At 45.6% G+C, this 23,308-nt stretch overlaps 1 protein-coding gene across 4 annotated transcripts; it reads left to right on the top strand.

Moving 5' to 3' along the window:
* Positions 1–6,278: 6,278 nt before the first annotated feature.
* On the top strand, positions 6,279–23,060 carry Tbc1d20 (TBC1 domain family member 20). 4 transcript variants are annotated; one of them, XM_057781246.1, is made up of 9 exons: positions 6,338–6,461; positions 12,243–12,283; positions 12,966–13,151; positions 15,361–15,441; positions 18,844–19,066; positions 19,221–19,322; positions 19,577–19,718; positions 20,440–20,627; positions 20,828–23,060. In XM_057781246.1, exons 3-9 carry the CDS (start codon positions 13,052–13,054, stop codon positions 21,081–21,083), a joined length of 1,092 nt encoding a protein of 363 aa, XP_057637229.1. In that variant the 5' UTR covers positions 6,338–6,461; positions 12,243–12,283; positions 12,966–13,051; the 3' UTR covers positions 21,084–23,060. The 4 variants fall into 4 exon arrangements, with proteins under 4 accessions (XP_057637227.1, XP_057637226.1, XP_057637228.1 ...); XM_057781244.1 differs by lacking the exon at positions 12,243–12,283 and having other exon boundaries at positions 6,279–6,461; positions 18,880–19,066; XM_057781243.1 differs by lacking the exon at positions 12,243–12,283 and having other exon boundaries at positions 6,279–6,461.
* Positions 23,061–23,308: the final 248 nt, after the last annotated feature.

The following is a 23,308-nucleotide window of genomic DNA, read 5'->3' as shown; positions in this document are numbered from 1 at the left end:
GATGTCAGAATGTGAGGCCTGTGCATGGGATTTCACCTCAGCAACAATTAACTGAACCAACCCAACTAAACTCCTGCACGAAAGGCATGCCTAACTCCATACCTGAAAGCCCTTTTATTTGAATTTCTGCTGTCCCAAACAAGATAACAATTGCACTTTGTAGACAGTAGACGTGTGCTGCACTTCCGAGAGTAGTCTTGCACATTTAGACTCTGATATCAGTGCTGAAGCTAGTAAATAACGAATTAATTTGATAGAGGACTTACCAAAATCAGCACGCAAGATCAAAAGTGTAGAGCAAGGTGGGAGTGTAATTAAGTGGTTGTAATCCCTTCCCCCATTCATAACTTCCAGGACACTTGGAGACAGGTAAGATGACTCAGCAGGTAAAGGCACACCTGTTGCCAAAATTGAGTCCCCTCCCCAGGGCTCAAGGTGGAAAGAGAACCAGCTCCACTGTCTGACATGCATACACTCAAATAGAATCAGATTCTGAGTTTTAAAAAGAAAATAGGGCCGGGCGGTGGTGGCACACGCCTTTAATCCCAGCACTCTGGAGGCAGAGACAGGCGGATCTCTGGGAGTTCGAGGCCAGCCTGGTCTACAAGAGCTAGTTCCAGGACGGGCACCAAAAGCTACAGAGAAACCCTGTCTCAAAAAACCAAAAAAGAAAAAGAAAATAGGGGTGTTGTAAAGTGCTTGTTGTAAAAACTAATCGTCAGTTTGCTCCCGCATGAAGGGAGGAGGAACCAGCTTTACAAATTATTATCTGACCTCCATATGCATGTATCCACACACTTTATACTTAGTAACAGGCCAGATGCGGTGGTGTACCCCTTTAATTCCAAACTTGGAAGGCAGAGGCAGGCGATACAGGGATACAGAATGAGACCCTGTCTCATTAAATACATGCTAGGGGCTGAAAATATGGCTCAGTGCTTATGAGCCCTTGCTGCTCCTGCAGAGGACCAGGTTGGTTCCCAGCACCAGCGTGGCACCTCACAACCTCCAGTTCTATGGCGTCAGAGACCCTCTTTCTGGGCTCTGAGGGCTTCTGTACACATGTGGTGCACAAAAGCATGCAGACAAATACACTAAAAAAATGTTTTAGTGTAAAAAACACTTAAAAGATGTAGAAAACATTAAAAAAAATAAGTTTAGGGCTGGAGAGATGGCTCAGAGGTTAAGAGCATTGCCTGCTCTTCCAAAGGTCCTGAGTTCAATTCCCGACAACCACATGGTGGCTCACAACCATCTGTAATGAGGTCTGGTGCCCTCTTCTGGCCTGCAGACAGAATATTGTATACATAATAATTTTTTTTAAAAAAAAATAAGTTCATACATAGATACCACTAGCATATCACATTTAAATTGCTGGGATACATTTCCTGGTTTAGTACATGATGGCAAGTGCTTTTGCCTACTGAACTGCTCTCCTTCCTGAATCTTAAGAATCCTCAGCAAGGCGGTGGTGGTGCACACCTTTAATCCCAGCACCCAGGAGGCAGAGGCAGGTGGATCTCTTGAGTTTGAGGCCAGCCTGGTCTACAAGAGCTAGTTCCAAAGCCACAGAGAATCTTGTCTCGAAAAACAAAAAGAAAAAAAAAAAGAATCCTCTCTCCAGGAAGGAATGAGGAACGTACCACTTTAAAGGAAATAGCTACGTATCAGTCAGTCATTGTGAGCAGCTACTCCTTTCTTTGCACTTAACTGTCTTTCCGGAACTTTGTCATGAGAGCCAGGCATGTCCTTGTTTTACAATGGTGGGGAGCTCACTTTAACCTCAGAACAAAGTTTGGCCCTGCAGTTATGGTGTTAGTGGGGAGGAATCACTGACAGATTACCACTGAAGGGAGGATCCAGAACCAGCTGGCTCACTGACCAGCACAGTCATAAATACTATGACCCAAATTGCTTGAGCAGGTTATTCCCCTGTGGGATGACCTCATTCTCCAAATTTCCAAGTGGGATGACTTAATTCTCTATAAGCACAAAGCATCTTTTATCCTCAGTAATGACTTAGAGGAGTTGGACTGAACTTTCAGTGTTAGTATTTATTTGTTTATTTGCAGTAGGAAGAATCCAATCTAGGGCCATGGTCTGCTTTAGCACTGAGCTACATCTCCAGCCCTTGGATAGTAATATCTTTGCATTATGGAACCTACATAAGTGTTTAGATTCTTAGAAGTTTTGTATGATTTTAGGGCTAGAGATGTAGCTCAGTTAGTGCAGTGTTTGCCTGACTGTTGTAATATGAGCGGCAGCGGGGCTGCGTCCCCGGCACCCGGCCGCCCGCATGGCTTAGCTTATGCCCCGAAATAATTACACGGAAACTGTATTCTTTTGAACACTGCCAGGCCCATTAGTTCCAGCCTCTTATTGGTTAGCTCTTAAATATTGATCTAACCCATTTCTAATATTCTGTGTAGCCCCACGAGCTGGCTTACCAGGGAGGATCTTAACCTGCGTCTGTCTGGAGTGGGAGAATCATGGCGACTCACTGACTCGGCTTTTTTCTCCCAGCATTCTGTTCTGTTTACTCCGCCTACCTAATTTTCTGTCCTATTAAAGGGGCCAAGGCAGTTTCTTTATTACTTAACCAATGAAACAACAGATAAAAAGATGACCCACCTCCATCACCTGACATGCATGAAGTCCTGAGTTTTAAAAGTAATGGTAGCCCAGTTAACAAGCATTGTAATTTCAGCACTCAGGAGGATCAGAAGTTCAAAGTTATCTTCAGTTAGCAGCTAGTTCAAAGCCAACATGGCTCCAAATATAAGAAAAGCAGGTGGAGGAATGGCTCAGTGGGCAAAAGTGCTTACCAGCAAGTCTAATAGCCTGAGTTGTATTTGATTCCCAGAACTCAAGCGATGGAAGGAGCAAACCAACTCCCAAAAGTTATCCTCTAGCCTCCAAACACTCTTCATGGCAATCCCGTGCTCACACACATACACACTAAATAAATACACGTAATAAAACATTTTGAGTATGAATATTTTGCTTTCATGAATGAATGTCCACCACATGCATACCTGAAGCCCAGAAGAGAGCATCAGATCCCCTGGAACTGGAGTTAGACAGTTATGAGCCACATATAGATTCTGGGAATTGAATCCTCTGCAAAAGCAACAAGTAAGTACTCTAAAACTGCTGAGATAGACTTGTGATTTTTAAGTTGTAGCCTTAAACTTATATGAACACATTTAAAAAGACTTTATGAGGGCCCTGAGAGAGCTCAGTGGTAGAGCACTTGCCTAGCTTGAGCAGGCCCTGAATTCATCCTCCACACACAAAAGAAGTAAATTAACCTCATTCCCTTTTGGCCAGAGCCTTTCTCTAGCAATACAACAGATTAACAAACACAAAGGACACCTGATACACGATCTCTAGGGCCTTTATAAAACATTGGAGTGGGTCCTGTTCAAAAAAGATGGCCCCAAAATGTCACTGGCAAAACCGGGAGTCTAAGGTGTTACCCATCGGCATTGTCGCAAGCAACACCAAATATTTGCTGAGAGAATGAGTGTGTCTATTGCATGAGTTAAGCATGCTAGGGTTCTAAAGTGAAGGAAATGATCAGACAAAGGATGCCAGAGGGAAAGGAGCCTGTTCAGCTGCATCACCAAGCCGATCCGTCCAAGAAGCCTACACAGCCTGAGCTGCTGGAGCACAGCCCCTGAGAACTAACTCATGGCTTAGTAAGTAGAAAAATAAAAGGCCTCCAGACCGGAAGATGTTCTTTTAAGTGCCTAGAAGTACATGGTGTCTTGGCTCCAAAAGAAACATTTCTTGTGTGCATTTTTATTTATTTATTTTTTTAGATACTTTCTTTTAAGTTATGTAGCCTGGCAATGGTGGCGCATACCTTTTAATCCCAGCACTTGGGAGTCAGAGGCAGGCGGGATTTCTGTAAATCTTTTTTAACAATTTTTTTTTTACATACCAATCCCAGTTGCCCCTGCCTCCCCTGGATCTCAGTAAATTTGAGGCCAGCCTGGTCTACAGAGTGAGTTCCAGGACAGTCAAGGCAGTTACACTGAGAAACCCTGTCTCAAAAAATCAATCAATCTGTGTGTGGGTGTATACAAGTACATATACCTTTAGAGACCACAAGTTTGAATTGGACCCCTGGAGCTGGAGGATTGGGTTGGGAGTCACTCCATGTGGGTGCTGAGAGCCAAACTTGGGGTTTCTGCAAGAGCAGTATGTGCTGTTAACCTGTTTAGCTGTCTCACCGGCCCCCAAGCAACCTTCAAAACAAATGTGTCTCACTTCATTTTTTTTTCTTGCTGAAAGGATATGAGTTATGGTTTAAAGTACAAAACAAAGATGTCTGTTGGTTAGGGGGAAGTTTCATGACTCAGTCTAAATGCTTTTATATTTACAGTAATTACAGGTCAGGGATAGAGCTTGTAGAGTGCATTAACATGCCCAAAACCTAGGCTGGATTCTTGGCACAAATGAATTGGTAGAGCACTACAGAAGTGGCTGCAGTAGGATCAAAGTTCAAGGTCATCCTTAGCAACACAGCAAATTGAGATTAGCCTTGGCCACAGGAGACCCTGTATACAAAAACACAATCTAAAACTACAAAAAAACAAACAAGCAATAACAACAACAAAAGGTTTGAAAGGCTTTGTTAGAAAATCAGGATACTTATAAAGTTTTTTTCATTGTTAGAACACTATATTAAACTCAATATGGACCGGGTGATGGTGGCACATGCCTTTAATCCGGAGGAAGAGGCAGGCAGATCTCTGTGAGTTCGAGGCCAGCCTGGTCTACAGAGAGAGTTCCAGAACAGGCTCCAAAGCTACACAGAGAAACCCTGTCTTAAATAAAGACCAAATACAAAACAAACTCAGTCTTAGTCTCACATGCTGGACAACTGCTTTGCCACTGAACCACAGCTTAGAAGAAAAGAATTACTAAATTTGGAAATGATGTTTCAAATGTTCACATAATTTTAATTAATTGAGTTTGTTAATGGGCTCAGGGAAGTGATTGTTATAACCTGTGAGATTAAGAATAACATTTAAAATTTTTATTTCAGTCAGTTGAAATTGGGGAACAATTAATTGAAAATTTCTACGTGTATTAAATATTAATTTAAAAAACCAAGATGAGTAATCTCTTTTGCTCATGAAAATTCCCCAGAAGATGCTCCTTTGTTCCTGTGTGTGTGTGTGTGTGTGTGTGTGTGAGAGAGAGAGAGAGAGAGAGAGAGAGAGAGAGAGAGAGAGAGAGAGAGAGAGAGAGAGAGATCTTTATGTGTGTGTGTTATGAAGCCAGAGGACAACCTCAGGAACATCCATTCATCTCCTTTGGCCTGGAGTTCACCAATTAGACTAGACTGGCTAGCTAGGAATCCTCTTCAAAGACGTTTAAAAGATCTTAAAGGCTCGGTGGCATTGGCTGTGCACACATGTCTTTAGGAGGCAGAGGCAGGTGAATCTCTGAGTTCGAGGCCAGCCTGGTCTACTGGTCTACAGAGTGAGTTCCAGGACAGCCAGGGCTAGAAACTGTTTCCTGGGGGGCGGGTGGGGGGGGTGGAGAAGAGAAAGAAAAAAGAAGGAAAAAGAGAAAGGACTTAACAGTAAAGGTGGACTAGAGAGGATATGGAACCAGGAGGGTCCAATACTTTCGAAAGAAAAAAGAAAATACTGAGACTAGAGAAGCTCATCAAATAACTAAACTCATGGGAGCATCTTCACTGGAGATCTGAGAAATGAGGCAGTGTCTGGGCGGGGATGACCCTCAGTCACTGAGCTTGGGTTTGAGTGCGTGGTGTTCAGTAAGAAACACCGGAGGTGAGGAGCTCAAAGGCCTGATCCCACCCATAGTATTTTGACCAAAAGATAACTGGTTCGCACAACTCAGCGAGGGAGCAGTGCCCCATAACCATCTCCATGAATGGAGGCCGTCTCCCGGCGTTGTGCAGCCACAGCCGCAGGAGCTGCACAAGGCGACCCTGCTAAGTTGGGGAGCCAGGTATGACCGGAGGTAGAGCCTTTGGCAAACGATAGTCTGCGCATAACATTGGAGCCTGGCAGTGTCCAGCCTCGTGAGTTCAGTAATTTTCACAACTGTTTCACAGATAATAAAAGTAAAAGCTATAATAAAGTATGGTCTAGCATACGAACGCACAACCAAATTCTCGGAGCCTACCCTCCGCACCCGTGTTTTCCACTGTCAAGTCGCATGCGCGCTCCCCAGCCCCTCCCACACCAGCACGCGGGTCACGTGGGGGCGTGGTTGTCTGCGCGCCTGCGCGTCGCAGGCCGACGGAGACCAGCCTGCCCCGGCTGAACTGGGCTTCCATCCGCGGTGGGAGCGGCGCCTCAGGCTCGGCCGCCAGCCGGGGCTCGGGCTGGGGCCCGGGCCCCCGGGGATGGCCCACCGGCCCTCACAGGGCGACGGCTCCGCGGGCCGCTGGAAGCGCGGCGCGGGGAAGGCAGGTACGGAAGGCGGCGGGCTGGGGCGACGAGCGAGGGCCGCGCAGCGGCCGGGGCCTGAGGGGGCGGCGTCGGGTGAGGAGGAACCGGGCCTCGCCCCGGCCGCCGCCCGCCACGTCCGCAGAGCGGGCTGCTCGTGCTAGACGGCTGCCGGCTGCCTGAGCTCCGGCCTCCACTTGTGACCCTGAAATTCCTCTCTGCACGCGCGCGCACACACACAAACTCATGCAAAGTCGCCTCTGTCCAGTTCCAGAAACTCCCGTCGGTGAGCTCTCCACCCCACGCTCACTCCCTGCTCAGCTACTTTCTGGCCTTTCCTTGGGCCACCTATACTAGTGTTCTGTTGTGCACAAAGCAGTGCTGTTTCCTATACTCATTTTCCGGCTAAAGCAGTTCTGTGAAATCTTGGGTTTTGTTGTGCGCGTGTTCTGGAATACATTTCCCATATGGTAGCTGCTTGGTGAGAAGTCCCGTACCAGGTGAGCTAATCCAAAAGCGCCGTTCCCCTTCCCGTCCCCTGACAGGTGGTGCTCATGTTAGAACCGACACTGTTATCCCTCCCACATGTTTGGATGATGCTTCTAGAGTCCACGTCTTGGTTCTCCGGGCTCATTTTCTGTTATTTCTCTTTTCTCATCCGATAAGCTGGACAGCCTGTGAGCCACTTTCCCAGGTTCTTTGGTATATGTAACACTCTTTGCTTGTGTCTGTGTGACATCTGTCTTTATGGCATAGCCAGTGCCCCTGTTACATGGGTCGTGTGACCTGTTGCAGGGCAGCTATATCTTGGTTGCAAAACTTCAGGCCCTCCAGCTTGTCTGGGTGGAAAGGGAACGCAGAGGATATTTCTTAGTTAAGATGATTGGTTTTAAATATATTGACGACCAAATTACTAATGCTAAAAGCACACCGTTGTAGAACTCATAGCCAAATCGGTGTGCTCTGTTTTTCCCCATTCAGTAAAGTATATTCTTTCTTTGACGAGGGCAGAAAGTGCTGGAAGGACCCCGAGCGACATGGCCCTTTTACAGTTACCAAGTGTACAGATCTTGATAATTTACCCTGGAACTCTCCTGTTTCCATCTTTCTTTATGTTAGTACTTAATGAATTCCTTCCAGTTTGGTTACATTTTTTAGAAATGAATTAGTACTATCAGAGAAAAGGGCACTTGGGTTTATTTTCTTTTAACAGGAATTTTACCACGAATATAAGATTTTTGTGGTCCACTGTCTTTGTCTTATACAAACATGGTGTTCAAACATATATTTTTTTTGTTGGAGTGGATTTTTCACGACAGGGTTTTATTGTTTAACCCTGGCTGTTCTGGAACTCACTCTGTAGACCAGGCTGGCCTCCAACTCAGAGACCTTCCTGCCTCTGCCTTCTGAGTGCTGGGACTACTTCCCAGGCCGCTCAGCCCTTTATTTATTTATATATTTATTTTAATATATATTATGTATATAGTGTTCTGACTGCATGTATGACTACGCACCAGAAGAGGGCACCAGATCTCATTACAGATGGTTGTGAGCCACTATGTGGCTGCTGGGAATTGAACTCAGAACCTCTGGAAGAGCAGTCAGTGCTCTTACCCTCCGAGCCATCTCTCCAGCCCCCTTTATTTATTTTTAATGTTCCTTTTGAGATCAGGTCTCATGAAGCCCAGGCTGGCCTTGAACTTACTTCGTAGCAGAGGATAGCCTTGTCTGTATCTTCTCCCTCTACTCCATGGTGTTAGGTACAGGTATGCACGGCCACACTTGTTATTTTCTTGTCTGTGTTCTTTCAGTATATGGGCTGTGGAACCAGGCACAGTGCTAACAGTTTTGTTTGGTTGGATTTGGGAAAGAGAGTCTCAGTATGTTGCCTTGACTGGCCTGGAGCTTGCTACGTAGACCAGACTGGCCTCAAGCAAGCTTTACAGTGTAGTAAATAGAAGTTAAGTTGAATTTTAAAAGCTAACATTTCACCAAAAACACAAAACCCAACCCAGAATAATATTCCTATAAAATGTTAGCATTGCCTAGGCGTAATAGTCCATACCTTTAGTCCCAGCACTCAGGAGGCAGAGGCAGGTGGATCTCTGTTTGAGGCCAACCTGATCTATATAGATAGTTCTTGGTCAGCCATAGCTACACAGTGAGACCCTATCTCAAACATAGAGTAGGTAGGGGCTAGGGTTATGGCTCAGTAGGTGATTACTTGCCTACAGTATGTGAAGCCCATGGTTCATTCTCCAGTACCAGGAAGGGAGAAGAAAAAGATCTTCTGCTTTGGTGACCCTTATTAAAATAAGCATATTAGGGCTAGGGGTTTAGCGCAGTACCAGCACACTTTTATCTGCCATTTAAAGGCCCTAGGCTCCAGCCCCAGTGCCATGAAAAAAATCTTTGGGGAGCAGGCCAAAGTAGTGCCATTATCATTTCTTTCTCTTTCGTTGAATCAGTTACTTTTCACGCATCTAGAGCTTATTTTTTTTGGAGTAGTAATATTTTGTAAGACCTAGGACAGTCGTTTTATTTCATCGTGGTGATGATGATAGCCAAGTCCTCTTCCGTAAAGGAATTTGGAAGCTCCCAGTTTAAGAGTTTATAATGCACTGCTCCTCCAAGTGAAGCGTAAAGAAATTGTTAGTTGAATTTACCTTAAAATAAAACAGATAGTAGACATGAATTTTAATCTTTCTCTGATTAAAGAAGGGGCAACTGTGACTTTTCACTTTGTAGGAATAAATAGGATGTTGTAAATTAGATGTTCAGTGGTGACCCTGATGCTCTATGATATAGGCTGGCTGTTGGCCTCACTGTGCAGTTTGTACACCAGTGGCTCACTTGAGTTCTCTGAGTTGTTTTCTTTCTGTGTTACAATGAAATGCTACACATTGGGCTCAGGAAAGTGTGTGTAGGGGTGGCATATGTAGGAATGACTTCCTCATCTGCCATTAAGCTTTAAGCTTGTGACTACTGAGTACATGTGGCAGTCAGAAAACAACTTCCATGACTTCTCCTGCCGCCTTATGAGATCTGGGGATAGAACTTGGGTCATCAGGCTTGTATGCAAATACCTTTTCCCACTGAGCTATCTTACTGGCCCCACCAGCCTTACCTACTGGAAGGTTAAGGTTAAGGATGGCAGTATCCAAGTGATCAGATAGCATTCCAGTATGTGTAGCTCCGGTGCTAGTAGGGATCCCTGTGAAATTTCATAAACCCTGCGCTCATCCCTAGCACTGCAATAAAAAATGAAAAACAACAATAACAACAAAAGCATTGCTTACCCTTATTGATCCTCTTGGAAAGCATGCAGCCTTGTCTTCAGAGGATGTATGTAGCCCTTCAGAAAAAGCCCAGACTTCCTGCTGAACCACTCAGTTCAAGTTGAGCTCCCCTACTCCAGTCGTAACTTCCTTGTTCTCTCCCCGTTTCTTGTTCTTACTGTTCCCTGTGTCTGTTTCTTGCCATGGTGATTTCTTGTATGATGTCTTTGCTCACACTCTTTCCTCTGCCAGGCGTGCTTTGCCTTTGACACTCTTCAGTGTGGCAGTTCTTAGGGGATTTCAGAATCAATTCCTGGCAGAGCCTTTCAGGGTTTGCCATCCTTCAGGGTTCTCAAATACCCTATGTAATAATTGTGTCCCTTCCTGCTTTGAACTTCTCAGGAGCTGTGAGGGAGCCATTGTTCATTCTTTACCTCAGTACTTCCTACAGACCCATTAAATGATGGGCCTCGTAGTGCATGGGAGCCTGGAAGGGAGGCACCACTGAGGCAAGAGCCTGACATACCTCAGAAATATTTGGTGCTGTCTTTTACTGAGAGAAGAGCCTGGTTTTTTTATTTCTAGGTAAAGGGGCCATTTAAGTTAACATGCAACCTGGGCCAGTCTTGAGAGTGAAGAGAACAATTTGAATTTACTCTGAGAAGTTATGCTCAGAGGCTAGACTTATACCAGGAAAATCTGAGACACTGGTCGCCCTCTTGTGTTACTAGGGACAGCAACAACAGTGTAGCAATAGAACAGTTTTACCTAGGCCAGAAATCACTGTTTTCTTCCTGTTTGACCTCCAGTTGCATATGACCCCAAAACTCTCATTTGTCATAGCTCATACAGATAGGTCACCAGGACTCTTAACAGCTCCAGTTTGTGTTAATAATGTCCCCTTTGTCATGAACACAGTTGTAGACTGTTGTCTCAGAATAGGACATTATTAAGGTCATCTGTTCAGTACCTCTTCCAGAATCTAAAATACCATGTGATATTGTTACTTGTCTTACCTACCTTCTTATGGTGGTGTCCACCTTACAATAACCATAGTTTCTAGTATCCAGTATTTATTCTATAGATATGTATATGCATATGTAGGTTGGCCTGACTTACTGTACTGTATTGCACTCTTGGCCTTACTGTCTACATACAGGTTTTCTTGATAATTATAGTGTACTGCCTTGTGACATTTGGCGTTTTGTGTTGAAATTCTTGTAGTTTTTATTTTTTCAGTAGTGCAGGTAACCATAAACTCTTAAAGCATCATCTGCTGTTCATAAAAGTAGATGTTCCACTTGAAAATCAAGAGGCTTTGTACTATTAAATGAGAGAACTAGTAGTCTAAGTTGCAATTCCTGCTTTCTAAAAAACTAACTTTTGAGGCAGAAGCAGGCAGATCTCTGTGAGTTTGAGGTCAGCCTAGTCTACATAGCAAGTTTCCAGCCAACCTGCACCACACTGAGATTCTGTCTTTTTTTTTTTTTTTTTTTTTTTTTTTTTTTGGTTTTTCGAGACAGGGTTTCTCTGTAGCTTTGGAGCCTGTCCTGGAACTAGCTCTTTTAGCCCAGGCTGGTCTCGAACTCACAGAGATTGCCTGCCTCTGCCTCCCAAGTCATGGGATTGGGATTAAAGGAGTGCGCCATCACCGCCCGGCTGGTCCTGTCTTTTTTTAAAAAAAAAAAAAAAAAAAAAATTGTGGTGCATGCCTTTAATTCCAGCACTCAGGAGGCAGAGCAGACCTCTGAGTTCAAGTCCAGCCTGGTCTATAAAGTGAGTTCTAGGACAGCCAGGGCTTCAAAGAGAAACTCTGTCTTGAACCCCCTCCCCCAGATTAAAAAAAAAAATCATTTTTGTTTTGTTTTTGAAATAGGCTCCTATAGCCCAGGCTGGCCTTGAACATGCTATATAGAAGAAAGGCTGTCTTTGAACTTGGGATACTCCTAAGTCTGCTTCCCAAGTGCTGGAATAAAGGAATGCTCCATTGTACCTAGCTTCTAAAAGAATATTTCAGCATTATAAACTAGCTGTAAGTAACAGACTCTTGCATATAAATGTGAGCTGCTTTGTAGCTGGGATGTAGGTCAGTTGGTAGGATGCTAGGAAGCCCTGGGTTCAATCCACTGCACTGTATAAAGTCATGCATGGTAGCATAGGCCCCTATTGCAGTACTCGGGAGGCAGAGGCAGGAGGATCAGAAGTTCATGGTTCTTCTTGGCTACATGGAGAGCAAAAGACAGGGACTAGAAAGATTGTGTAGGAGTTAAGAGCACTTGTTCATGCAGAGGGCCTGGATTCAGTTCCCAGCATACATGTGGCTGTTTACAGTCATCCTTAACTCCAGTTCAGGAGATCTGAAACTTTTCCTGACTCCACTCACTCCGGGCTTTGATGAGGTACTCACACAAACATGTGGGAAAAACACAAATATACAGGAAAAAACAAAAACATACCACTTTCTGATTGCCAAAAATGAATGTGACTTTAAGATTTTTTTTTCTTAATTTTTATTTTATGTGTGCAGAGGCCAGAAGAGGGTGTGAATTCCCAGAACTGGAGATGCAGGTAGTTGTGAACTGCATGTTATGGGTACTGGGAACTGAGCTGGGCCCTCTGGAATGCACTGTACACTTTAACTGCTGAGCCATTTCTCCATCCCTGAATGTGACTTTTGGGAAACCGTTGACTTTCATACGATGTCACAGCCTCTTGAACCACCAGACACAATAGAAATACACACTCCTCTGACATTTGGCTTTCAAAAACGTCTCCCTGCAGTTAGTGTTTTATTAGTTCTCTCAGCCTATGGCTGAGACTTGCATATGGTTTTATTAAAATGTAGAATTAAATTTTTTTTTTTCAGTGCTAGAGGTTGAACCCAGGACCTCTACTATGCTAGGCAGGTCCTCTCCCACTGCACTCCCCAATTCAAGAAAAACACTTAAATTGAGATACCTGTGTTCTGCGAATACATTGACAGTAGCTGCTAGATACACTGGTACTTACTGATACTTCCTAAAACTATCATGTCTTGTTACTTTCTTGGGGTATGGCCATAGTGTTTTTCCCATTGTGTGACAAATATATGTAGGTTGTATAAGAAGCAAGCATGAGGATCGGAGCTAAGAGAAGGTACCTGATTTACCGCATACCAAGTTGAGATAGGGACTCTAAAGCCAAACACCGCACATGCTAAGTGTGTGCTTCATTCTCTGCATGCACATTGTGTATCTGTTTGTTTCCCCAGACTTTAATGCCAAAAGGAAAAAGAAGGTGGCGGAGATACACCAGGCCCTGAACAGTGATCCCATTGACGTGGCTGCCCTCCGACGAATGGCTATCAGCGAGGGAGGGCTCCTGACTGATGAGATCAGGTGCCAAGTGTGGCCTAAGCTCCTCAATGTCAACACCAATGAGCCACCACCTGTATCAAGTAAGGGAACAAAAGCTGGGGGTGGGGAGTTTCAACTCGGGAGTAAAGTTGTCTAGTTAGAGGAGTTTACTAAAAATGCCTACCTTAAGGGGCTGGAAAAGTGGCTCAGCAGTTAAGAACACGTGTTACTTTTGCAGAAAACCTGGGTTCAGTTCCCAGCACACATATGGTGGAGCACAACCGTCTCTAACTCTAGTTCCAGGAGATTTGATGTCCCCTTCTGGCCTCTGGGTACATTACAGAAATGCTAAGGTTCCTTGGAGTTCCAGAGTTCTTCAGTTCTGCCGGAAGCTGCTAATGAGCTCATCTGTAAGCCATGCAGTGAAGCAAGTCCTTGAGCACAAGCCCTGTAGCCAGTGCCCACCTGCCACCTCTGTGCGGTGTCCTAGTGTGCTGGGCCTTCTCTCATTCACTTGGCAGTCTGGGTGCCCTGCTGTGTCCACATACTGGACGTGATCCAAATGACTCATGTGCTAAAAAGTTTGATGATGTGGTGCCAACTGGATGCTAGGTTGCCACTTGTTACAAATGTGACAGATGTTTGAAACTGGCCTGCCTCCTCAGGGCAATGGGCCTGTGTGAGAAGGGTGGTCCTGGGAGGGAGGAAGAGGAAGTCTTGCACAGGCTCCTCTGATAGTTTTCTTTATGTATTGTGAGGAAAATCAACACTTACACAGCAGCACTTGACTTGGAATGAGGAAAATACATGTTTCTATCTGTAAACCATCTCTCTAGCTCAGTCGATAAAGGCATTTGCCTAGCATTCACAAAGTTCATTCAATCCCTCCACTGCATAAAACTAGTTGTGGTGGCACATGCCTGTAATCCTAGTACTGACTTAATCCAGTACCCAGGAAGTAGAGCTCTGTGAGTCTGAGGCCAGCCTCGTCTACAGAGTGAGTTCCAGGATAGCCAGCATTATACAGAAACCCTGTGTCCAAAACAAAACAAAACAAACAAAAAAAAAAAACAGAAACCAATTTTTATAAAAAAGAGTTCAAGGTTAGGACTGGAGAGACGATTCAGTGATTAAGAGCACTGACTGCTCTTCCAGGTGATTCGAGTTTGATCTCTGCACTCACATGGTAGCTAACAGCTGTCTTTAACTCCAATTTCAGGGGATCTGACACCTTCTGGCCTTCTTGGGCATTGCATATATACAGTGTACAGACAAATGTATAGGCAAAGCAACGATACACTTGAAATAAAAATAAATCCTTTTTTGTTTGTTTTGTGAGACAGGGTTTCTCTGTGTAACTCTGGCTGTCTCTGGTCCTCACTCTGTGGACCAGGCTGGCCTCAAACTCACAGAGATCCACCTGCCTCTGCCTCCCGAGTGCTGGGATTAAAGGCGTGCGCCACCACCGCCCAGCTTTACCCATACTTTAATTGCAGTTGTTCGTTAGCATCCAGTGACGTTTCACTCCAGTGCCACTTCCATGCCCACATCTTCAGATGCTCAAGGCCCTGCACGTTGAGTTACAGTGCTCACATGCTGAGCACACACTGTGCCTCATTCCTAACTCTAGTCAGTCCTCATGGTAGCCTGAGAGGTACGTGTGGACAGGCTCTTCCCTCCTTTGTGCTCATCAGACATGAAAGAGCTGTGTTTAAAACTAAACTAGAGAGAGATTACCTGTCAAATGCATCTTTCCTGGTACTTGTTTTCAGTAGTAGTGCGCATCCAGTCCAGGGCCTTGCATGTGCTGGGCAAGCACTGTGCCATTAAATTGTGTCCTTGGCCTCTCCCATTTTAGTATTCCTCCTCCTCTTTTTGTTTTTCATTCTCTTTTTAAATTTTTATTTTGGATGGGGTCTTGCTGGGTAGCCTAGGTTGTCTTCAAACCTGAGGCAATCCCTCAGCCACAGTCTCCCAAGGACAGGGATTACAAGTGTAATCCAGCACGGCACCTGACTGCGTGGTTGGGATTCTACTTGTACCTGGTGCTTAGATGCAGGTGTTACATCTTCAGTCTTGTCCTCTTGAGGGAAAAGACTGCTCTGTGTGTCCTCTAGGTCTCAACTATCATTCCAGAAAGTCGTTTTTATAACTGTTTGCTTCCTTTGTGATGCGAGTCTAAACTCTGGCATCAAGCTTGCTAGGTTAGCTCTCTACCATGAACTATACTGGAAGTCCCAGAAGAATTTACCCCTCAGTTGGTTTTCCAGACCTCTTTGCAATAATACCATGTTCTTCTTTCTCTGCTAGGGAAGGATCTGCGACAATTGAGCAAGGATTACCAGCAAGTGCTGCTGGATGTCAGGCGGTCTCTTCGGCGCTTCCCTCCTGGTGAGCAGATTTCCAGACTTGCTACTTCTAGACTGAGGCTTTCTGTCCCTTTGCATTTACCTTCTTGTGATGATGCCTGCTGGGATTAAGGTGTTTTCTTCCCAGCAACAGAGGCATGCATGCAGAAAGAACCCTGCTCTCAACCACTCAAGTGGAAACCCCTCACTATGGATTCTTTGTGCCCAGAGGTGGCAAGTCAGAGAAGCAACTCTTGCATCCTTGTCTGCCCTTGTGCCCTAGAGGAGCTTTGTAAGGATTGGCAGGGCAAGGGGTCTGGCTTTGGTAGCAGTTTAGTTTGGAATGTATCCTAATGGGAATTGGAACTTCATTTGGTGAGTGTTACTTCACATGTGTGGTGATGGCTGGAGCCTTTCCCTGCATGTTTGTAGAACATGTTCCTGAAATTGCCTCTTGTTTTCCAGGACAAAAAAAGACTATACTTTCTGTTTTCATATCGAGGGTACTGGGCAGCAAACCTCATCTGTATAATCTAGCGTTCTTCCCGTGTAACTTTACCTTGACCTTTGAAGAGATATTTGGCCACACTTAGCTGAAGCAAGCTCTGGTTGGCACATGTGTATTATAGGCCTCTGCCCTATTTGGATCTGTTCTTCGTGGGAGGCTTGTGAGCTCCCACAGGCTGGTAGCCAGTCAATGTGGTTATGATAGCACTTCCCATGGTCCAGTCCCCTCTTTCTACCCTGCTGGTCCAGTTGAGGTGACTGAGGGCAGGTGCCTCCCTCTTTTCCTCTGCATCCTTTACTCCTTGCATTTATGTCACTGCTATGGTGATCTTTCTGCACACTGGTTCCTCCTGGGCATTTTAAACCCTTTCCACTCATGTTCTCTGGGCCAGCCTGACCGATCATAAACCAGAAATTCAATCAGACTATAGCTCTTGCTCTCGCTGCTTTCTTGGTTTCACTTAGTTCTTGGTTTTCTTTGTTTTCTCGTTTATCTTTATAGTGTACCTCTTTTGAGAAGGTGGAATTAATGTGGGCAAGGAGTGACCTTTATTCCTACCTTGAACCTTTATTGTTCAGTTTAATGTGGACCCTTCCTTATCTTGCTGTTTTCTCTCACAAAAAAATTGTAGCTGAATGCTGAGCTAAGCACGTAAGAAAGCTGTTCTTGGTGACATTCTTCTAAAATATTTCATGAGGTCAGGGCTTGATATCCTCCATCTCCCCTAAGTAATTGCCCCAGTTATTTTTATTTACAGCTCATTCTTGGAACTCAAAGTTAGCATTACTGCACATGGGCTCTCATGGTCTCTCACAAACACCAGGCAGTTCAGCCCTCCAGTTTACACTGACTTGCTGTGTGTCATCCTTGTGGAAACCTTTGTGGCAGGCCACCCACCATCTCCTGTCAGTCAGTGTGCCCTTCCTAGGTACATTCGTTTATTTTCCATGTGACTTTTTCAAACTGGCTAAGGCAGGATTCGCTGAGCAGCAAAGATTACCTGTTTCTTAGTGACTATTTTCTCCAGTTCATACAATAGCAAGAGTGGAGTTTTGTGGATTCTTTTTTTTATTTTGTTTTGTTTTTTGAGACAAGGTTTCTCTGTCACTCTGGAGCCTGTCCTGGAACTAGCTCTTGTAGACCAGGCTGGCTTGGAACTCACAGATATCCTCCTGCCTCTGCCTCCTGAATGCTGGGATTAAAGGCATGCACCATCACCACCCAGCTCTGGATCAATTTTAGTAGAGGAATTGAAACAGATCATGACAGCTTTCCAACCAACAGCAGCTTCGGTTTCTTTGGTGTTGTGTTTTATTTATTTATTTATTTGTTTGTTTATTTATTTATTTATATTTTTGATTTTTCGAGACAGGGTTTCTCTGTAGCTTTTGGTTCCTGTCCTGGAACTAGCTCTTGTAGACCAGGCTGGCCTCGAACTCACAGAGATCCGCCTGCCTCTGCCTCCTGAGTGCTGGGATTAAAGGCGTGCACCACCACCGCCCGGCTTGGTGTTGTGTTTTTTAACTCCCTTAACAGAACCTTGTGATTCAAGGTCACTTTCAGATTCAGGGGTGCCTTGTAGATGCAGAGTTTGAACTCTCCAGCCTTCTCAACTTTAGGTGTCTTGATCTTGGTACATGGGCTAAGCATGGTCTTATGCCCTTTGAGCTCTGACTAAAGGAAGAACAGGTTCATAATTCTTTATCAAAACATTTTTCAAAACAAGGTTTCTCTGTAGCTTTGGAGCCTGTCCTGGAACTAGCTCTTGTAGGCCAGACTGGCTTTGAACTCATAGAGATCCATCTGCCTCTGCCTCCCAAGTGCTATATGGAATTAAAGGCGTGCGCCACTACCTCCTGGTTTGAATACAACTGTTTTTTAAAAAAATATTTATTTATTATGTATACAGTGTTCTGTCTGCATTTTTGCCTGCAGTCCAGAAAAGGGCACCAGATCTCATTATAGATGGCTGTGAGCCCATGTGGTTGCTGGGAATTTAACTCAGGGCCTCTGGAAGAGCAGTCAATGCTCTTAACCTCTGAGCCATCTCTCCAGCCCCCGAATACAACAGTTTTAATTTTCATATAATTCCTTACATAATTTCATTCCAAGAAGTAGGGTTGGTGGGAAAGGTGGAGGAAATGGGAGGCGGGAAGAGAGTGGGAACTTTAATAAAATAAAATAAAAAAGAAGTAGGACAAAGAAGTCTCTAGGTACTTTTCTGCTGATCACAGATTCACATGTTGCCACATTAATTGCCTGTTCCTTCCTTTTTTTTTTAAGCAATGGAATCTTTTTAAAAAATTTATTTCTTCTGTAGATGGTATTCTGCCTGCATGTATGTCTACTTGCCAGAAGAGGCACCAGATCTCATTTTAGAAGATTATGGTTGCTGGGAATTGAACTCAGGACCTGTGGAAGATCAGCTAGTACTCTTAACCTCTGAGCCATCTCTTCAGTCCTGCCTGTTTCTTTCTTTTTTATACAAACACATGTAATTTTGTTTCTGAACTATTTAAGGGTAAACAGCCATCACAGTTCCCAAAATATCTAATCCACAGAATACTTCATCTTTCACCATTTATTTATTTTTATTGTTTTAAATGTTCTTATCTTTATTTTATGTGCATTGGTGTTTTGCTTGCATGTGTATTTGTGTGCAGATATCAGAACTTCTGGAGCTGGAGTGCAGAGCTCGTGGCAGCCTGGCATCTTGGAGGCATGTGCAGTCTTTCCCCATGATTGGCCATGCTGACTGTAAGGTTTTAGTTAGGCAGTTTTGTCAGGGGCCCCTACTATGTGGTTTTTCCTGTCCACATATGTAATATGTAGATTATTCAAGGAATTTTTCAAGGAATTGCCAACTATTTTGTAATTCACTGTCCATTATTGGGTACTTTTCTCTGAAAATCATGCTGGCCTAATCTTTGTCACTAGGCTCCTTGCCAATTCAGATGCATCTCCTCTCCCCAGGCATGCCAGATGAGCAGAGAGAAGGGCTTCAGGAAGAACTAATTGACATCATCCTCCTCATCTTGGATCGCAACCCTCAGCTCCACTACTACCAGGGCTACCATGACATAGTGGTCACTTTCCTGCTGGTAGTGGGGGAGAAGCTGGCAACATCCCTGGTAGAAAAGTTGTCTACCCACCACCTCAGGTACCTGTGCATCTGGTTTTGTGCCAGGACGGGTGTCACTCCTCCAGCCTTCTCAGGATAGTCAGTGTCGAGTAGTTTGAGCCCACTCTTTGAGCAGCCCTAACCTGAACTGTTGAATCTGACCAAGTGCATTGACTGGATTATCTTCCCACAGGGATTTCATGGATCCCACAATGGACAACACCAAACACATCCTAAATTATCTGATGCCCATAATCGACCAAGTGAACCCACAACTCCATGACTTCATGCAGAGGTGAGTCCACATCTGTGTGTACGTGGACACATATGGCAGCCGTCATCATGCTTTCTAGCTCTTTGTTTCTTCACAGACCGACTTTAGTTGTAGCCTCATATTAATGGTTAGTGTCAAATTCTTCAGGCTTCTTTGTGTCCATTCTTTCTGTCTGGAAATTCAGGCGTGTCCACAGTCCTGGAGAGCTTACTGGGTACTGTGCTTTTGGGATGAGCTGACAGGGCACCTAACATCTGGATTTCCTTTGCTTCTAGTGCTGAGGTGGGGACCATCTTTGCCCTCAGCTGGCTTATCACCTGGTTTGGGCACGTCCTGTCGGACTTCAGGCATGTTGTGCGGTTATACGACTTCTTCCTGGCCTGCCACCCGCTCATGCCCATTTACTTTGCAGCTGTGGTAGGTACACACTGGGGGGCAGTGACTAGGTTCACTGTTACCTATTAGCTTGATCAGTGTTCTTGAAGGGGACAGTGGCTCCTCAGCTGTTAGCCCATTCCCCAGACTGGGAAGTGTCAGGGAATGTTGGTTAAGCAACTGTCCTCACTTTGAGACTTTTGACCCTTCAAAGCACCAGTGTGCCATGTGACTGTCAGTGATCCCGCGGACATCACCTGGAACTGGTAGCTAGTGGATATCATGATGGGCATAGATGACAGTTCAGTCTGCCTGCCAGTGCCAGGCTTCAGGAAGAGAGAGGCTTGGTATTAGGCTTGAAAGAGGAGTGGGTGGTGGAAGAGTGTGGGGCTCGTTTCCAAGAGAGGAGAGTGAAGTGGAGAGTGGCCTTCAGCAGCTATGAACGTGAACACTCTTGTCAGGAGGATGTCTGAAGGAAGCAAGATGATTGTCAGGCTGTTCTGAGGCTCCTCGGAGTCTGCTGTAGTCCTTGTTTTCTTCCTATGAGAATGTCAGTTTGTTTCAAGACTTAGGGTGCCTTGAGCAGACAGGTGTTCTGGGAGGATTTGCTAGAATTGGTCAGTTTTTCACATTATAGTTGGCATGGGATATAGCACATTTGCCAAACTTTTGGGCTGAGCACTTAGGTCTGTGTGTAAAGAAAAGCAAGTGCCTACCTAGGTTGTGTACCGCTGGTGTCTGATTCAAAGCCTGCCTTTGCCAGATTGTGCTGTACCGGGAGCAGGAAGTCCTGGACTGTGACTGTGACATGGCCTCTGTCCACCACCTGTTGTCCCAGATCCCTCAGGACCTGCCCTATGAGACTCTCATCAGCAGAGCAGGAGACCTCTTTGTTCAGTTTCCCCCTTCTGAACTTGCAAGGGAGGCAGCTGCACAGCAGGAGGCTGACAGGTGAGATGGGGGAGGCACTGCTGCAGCTGGGGCAGTGGAAGCCGGCAGAGGGAGGGGCGGCTTGTCTGGAGTTTGCAGAGATCTACATTGTAGCAGGCACTTACGGGTCCTTGTCCAGGAGAGCTGGACAGTAACCTGCTCTGCAGCAGTCCTCTCAGTGTCCTCTGTCCCTCTGTGCCACCTTCTGCTCCTGTCCACAGAACGGCAGCTTCTACTTTCAAAGACTTTGAGCTGGCATCGGCCCAGCAGAGGCCAGACATGGTGCTGCGGCAGCGGTTTCGGGGACTTCTGCGACCTGAGGCTCGAACAAAAGATGTCCTGACCAAACCAAGGACCAACCGCTTTGTGAAATTGGCAGTGATGGGGCTGACGGTGGCACTTGGAGCAGCGGCACTAGCAGTGGTGAAGAGTGCTCTGGAGTGGGCCCCTAAGTTCCAGCTGCAGCTGTTTCCCTAAACTCAGCCCAAGGAGCCACTTTCTCACCCAGTGCACCAAGCTCTCCCCACTTCCAGAAAGGCACAAGAGGGTGGAATTGCTGTAATTAAAGGGTTTCCGTCAGGGGTGTTCTGTCCTGCCGCCCTTGGCAGCTTATGTTTTGGCGTTGGTGCATAGTGGCAGAGCTCCCTGACACTGGGTTTAGTGGACCTGAGTGCTCTTTGCTCCTCAACTGTTGGAAGTGGCTCTGGAACACCTGGCTACCCAGCTCACTGCCTAGAAGAAAGTTGGGCACAGAGAGGCCCTCCTTATAGCACCACATGTTCTGTGTTTCCTAGACAAAGCAGGCAGGGACTCCTGACAAAGTCCAGCCTTGGGATGAAAGCGAGAGGTGAGAACTCCAGGCTGGGAGCAGCTGGTCAAAGTCACATGAGCTGGCTTCTAGTTAAATTTCTGATCCCAGCCTAGAGATCACAGCAGAGGAATGCTAATCTCCTGGATGGTGTTACCTATGTTTCCCTATTCTTTCTCTATAAGCCACATGACATTACCTATAAAGACATTTTTAATAACTATTTTTATGATTGTATACTACACCTAACATAGCAAGTATCCTCACTTGAAAAAAAGAAAACTTATGTGTGTGTGCAGGTGCCCACAGAAGCTTCAGATTTCCTGGAGCCTAGTGTGGGTGCTGGGATCTGAACGCCAGTCCTCTAGTAAAGCTGAAGTAGTAAGCACTCTTAACGGTGGAGCCGTCTCTCCAGCCTCCTCTCTCATAGTTCCTTCCTGGGAGAAGCCATCAGTGATGATCATGGACTGGGATAACATTTACTTTTCCTTTCTTGGAGGGGAATGGAACCCAGGACCGTGCACATGTGAGGCAAATATTCTACCACTGAGTAGCACCAGACTTTTTAGTAGTTTTATTTTTTAGACAGGGTCTACCTAAGTTACCCAGGCTGGCCTTGAACTTTTGATCCTCCTGCCTCAGGTCCCAATTATCTGGGATGGCAGGATTGTACCTGAGATATGTTCCCTGCTCAGTTTAGCCAAAGTTGCTTTGTGAACAACCCCATGCCCCACAGTGTCACTTGTCTTGCTTTCCTTATTTTCCACTAGTCATCCACCTTGGCCTGTTTGTAGTGATCTCAGCTGCTGGGTCAGGCTGGGAATGTCCTTGGCAATTTGCCAGCATGTAGACAGGTCTTGGCAGGAACCCCACACCACCAGCTCCTTTTCCCCCTGGGCTCCTCAAGGAGGGGTGTGTGGGCTCCATGGGATCACTCGGTCTTCCTAGGATGGCTTTGTTAAAAGCAAAGCCAGGTTTGTTTTATAGAAACTCTGGCTTGAAAACAAAAGTGCCTTTTGCTGCTTTAAAGAGTGAGTACTGGGAAGCATCTCCATGCTTCTATTTTCCCGATCTCTCCTGGGCACTCTTCTCCAGTCCTGCCATATCCACACCCAACAGGTCCCCTGTGCCCACTGTATGCAGTGGGATGCTCTGCGTGCCGGGCAGCCACAAACCAGAGCACATAGGAGGTGTCCAGGCTGAGTTACACAAAGCACTTTAACCAAACCAAGCTGGAGCGGTAAATCGTTCTCCACATAGGAGCCCTGCCTGGGGTGAGTGATTCACGGGGATTAATTCAGGACAAAGGAAAATTTCCCAGGTCCAGAGTGATGCGGTGACAACAGATACTGTCAGTCTGCCACAGGAAGTTGTCATCTGTGCCTTTGGCATACTTGAAGAGCTGTAGGAAGTGTGCTGACTGAGGGGAGGAGCATGGGCCCAGGGTCCAAGCCACAATTCTGCATCCAAACAAGCAGGTGGCACTGGCTTGTGCTAAGCTGAAGAGAGTGGTGTGTGCCCATACCAGGACTCCCCTGCTACTGAGAAGCATTGTCAATTTACCTTCAGGTATTTACTTATTCTGTAAAGATACATGTAGATGTTTTGTACAGAGCCCTGTATGAAATAAACACCCTTAGGTGGTTCCTAATCACTTGTCTTTATACCTCTTCTTGCTTGCCTAGAAATAGACCTGGTCTCAGGTGCCCACCAACTTCTGCCCTGGGTGCAGTTGGTGTCTGGGCCTGTGTCTGTAGACTCGACGACTCGACTTGTCAGCCTTGGCTGTTAGCACACAGCCTTTCCAGTTTTGTAATCAGTTTGGGGCAAAAGTCCTGGCTGTAGCAGGACTAGCCACTTTGCTTTCTTGACACCCAACTTAGAGACAAGAGAA

The sequence above is a fragment of the Chionomys nivalis genome, chromosome 9 (genome assembly GCF_950005125.1).
Source record: "Chionomys nivalis chromosome 9, mChiNiv1.1, whole genome shotgun sequence".
NCBI lineage: Eukaryota > Metazoa > Chordata > Mammalia > Rodentia > Cricetidae > Chionomys > Chionomys nivalis.
This window is presented reverse-complemented; position numbering and strand designations above follow the sequence as displayed.

Excerpts from the sequence above, each read along its gene's own strand:
- Tbc1d20 (XM_057781243.1), top strand. The coding sequence starts at position 6,395 with ATGGCCCACCGGCCCTCACAGGGCGACGGCTCCGCGGGCCGCTGGAAG. Across the intron at positions 19,719-20,439 it reads CCATTTACTTTGCAGCTGTG|ATTGTGCTGTACCGGGAGCA; the intron begins GTAGGTACACAC and ends TGCCTTTGCCAG. Across the intron at positions 20,628-20,827 it reads GCACAGCAGGAGGCTGACAG|AACGGCAGCTTCTACTTTCA; the intron begins GTGAGATGGGGG and ends TCCTGTCCACAG.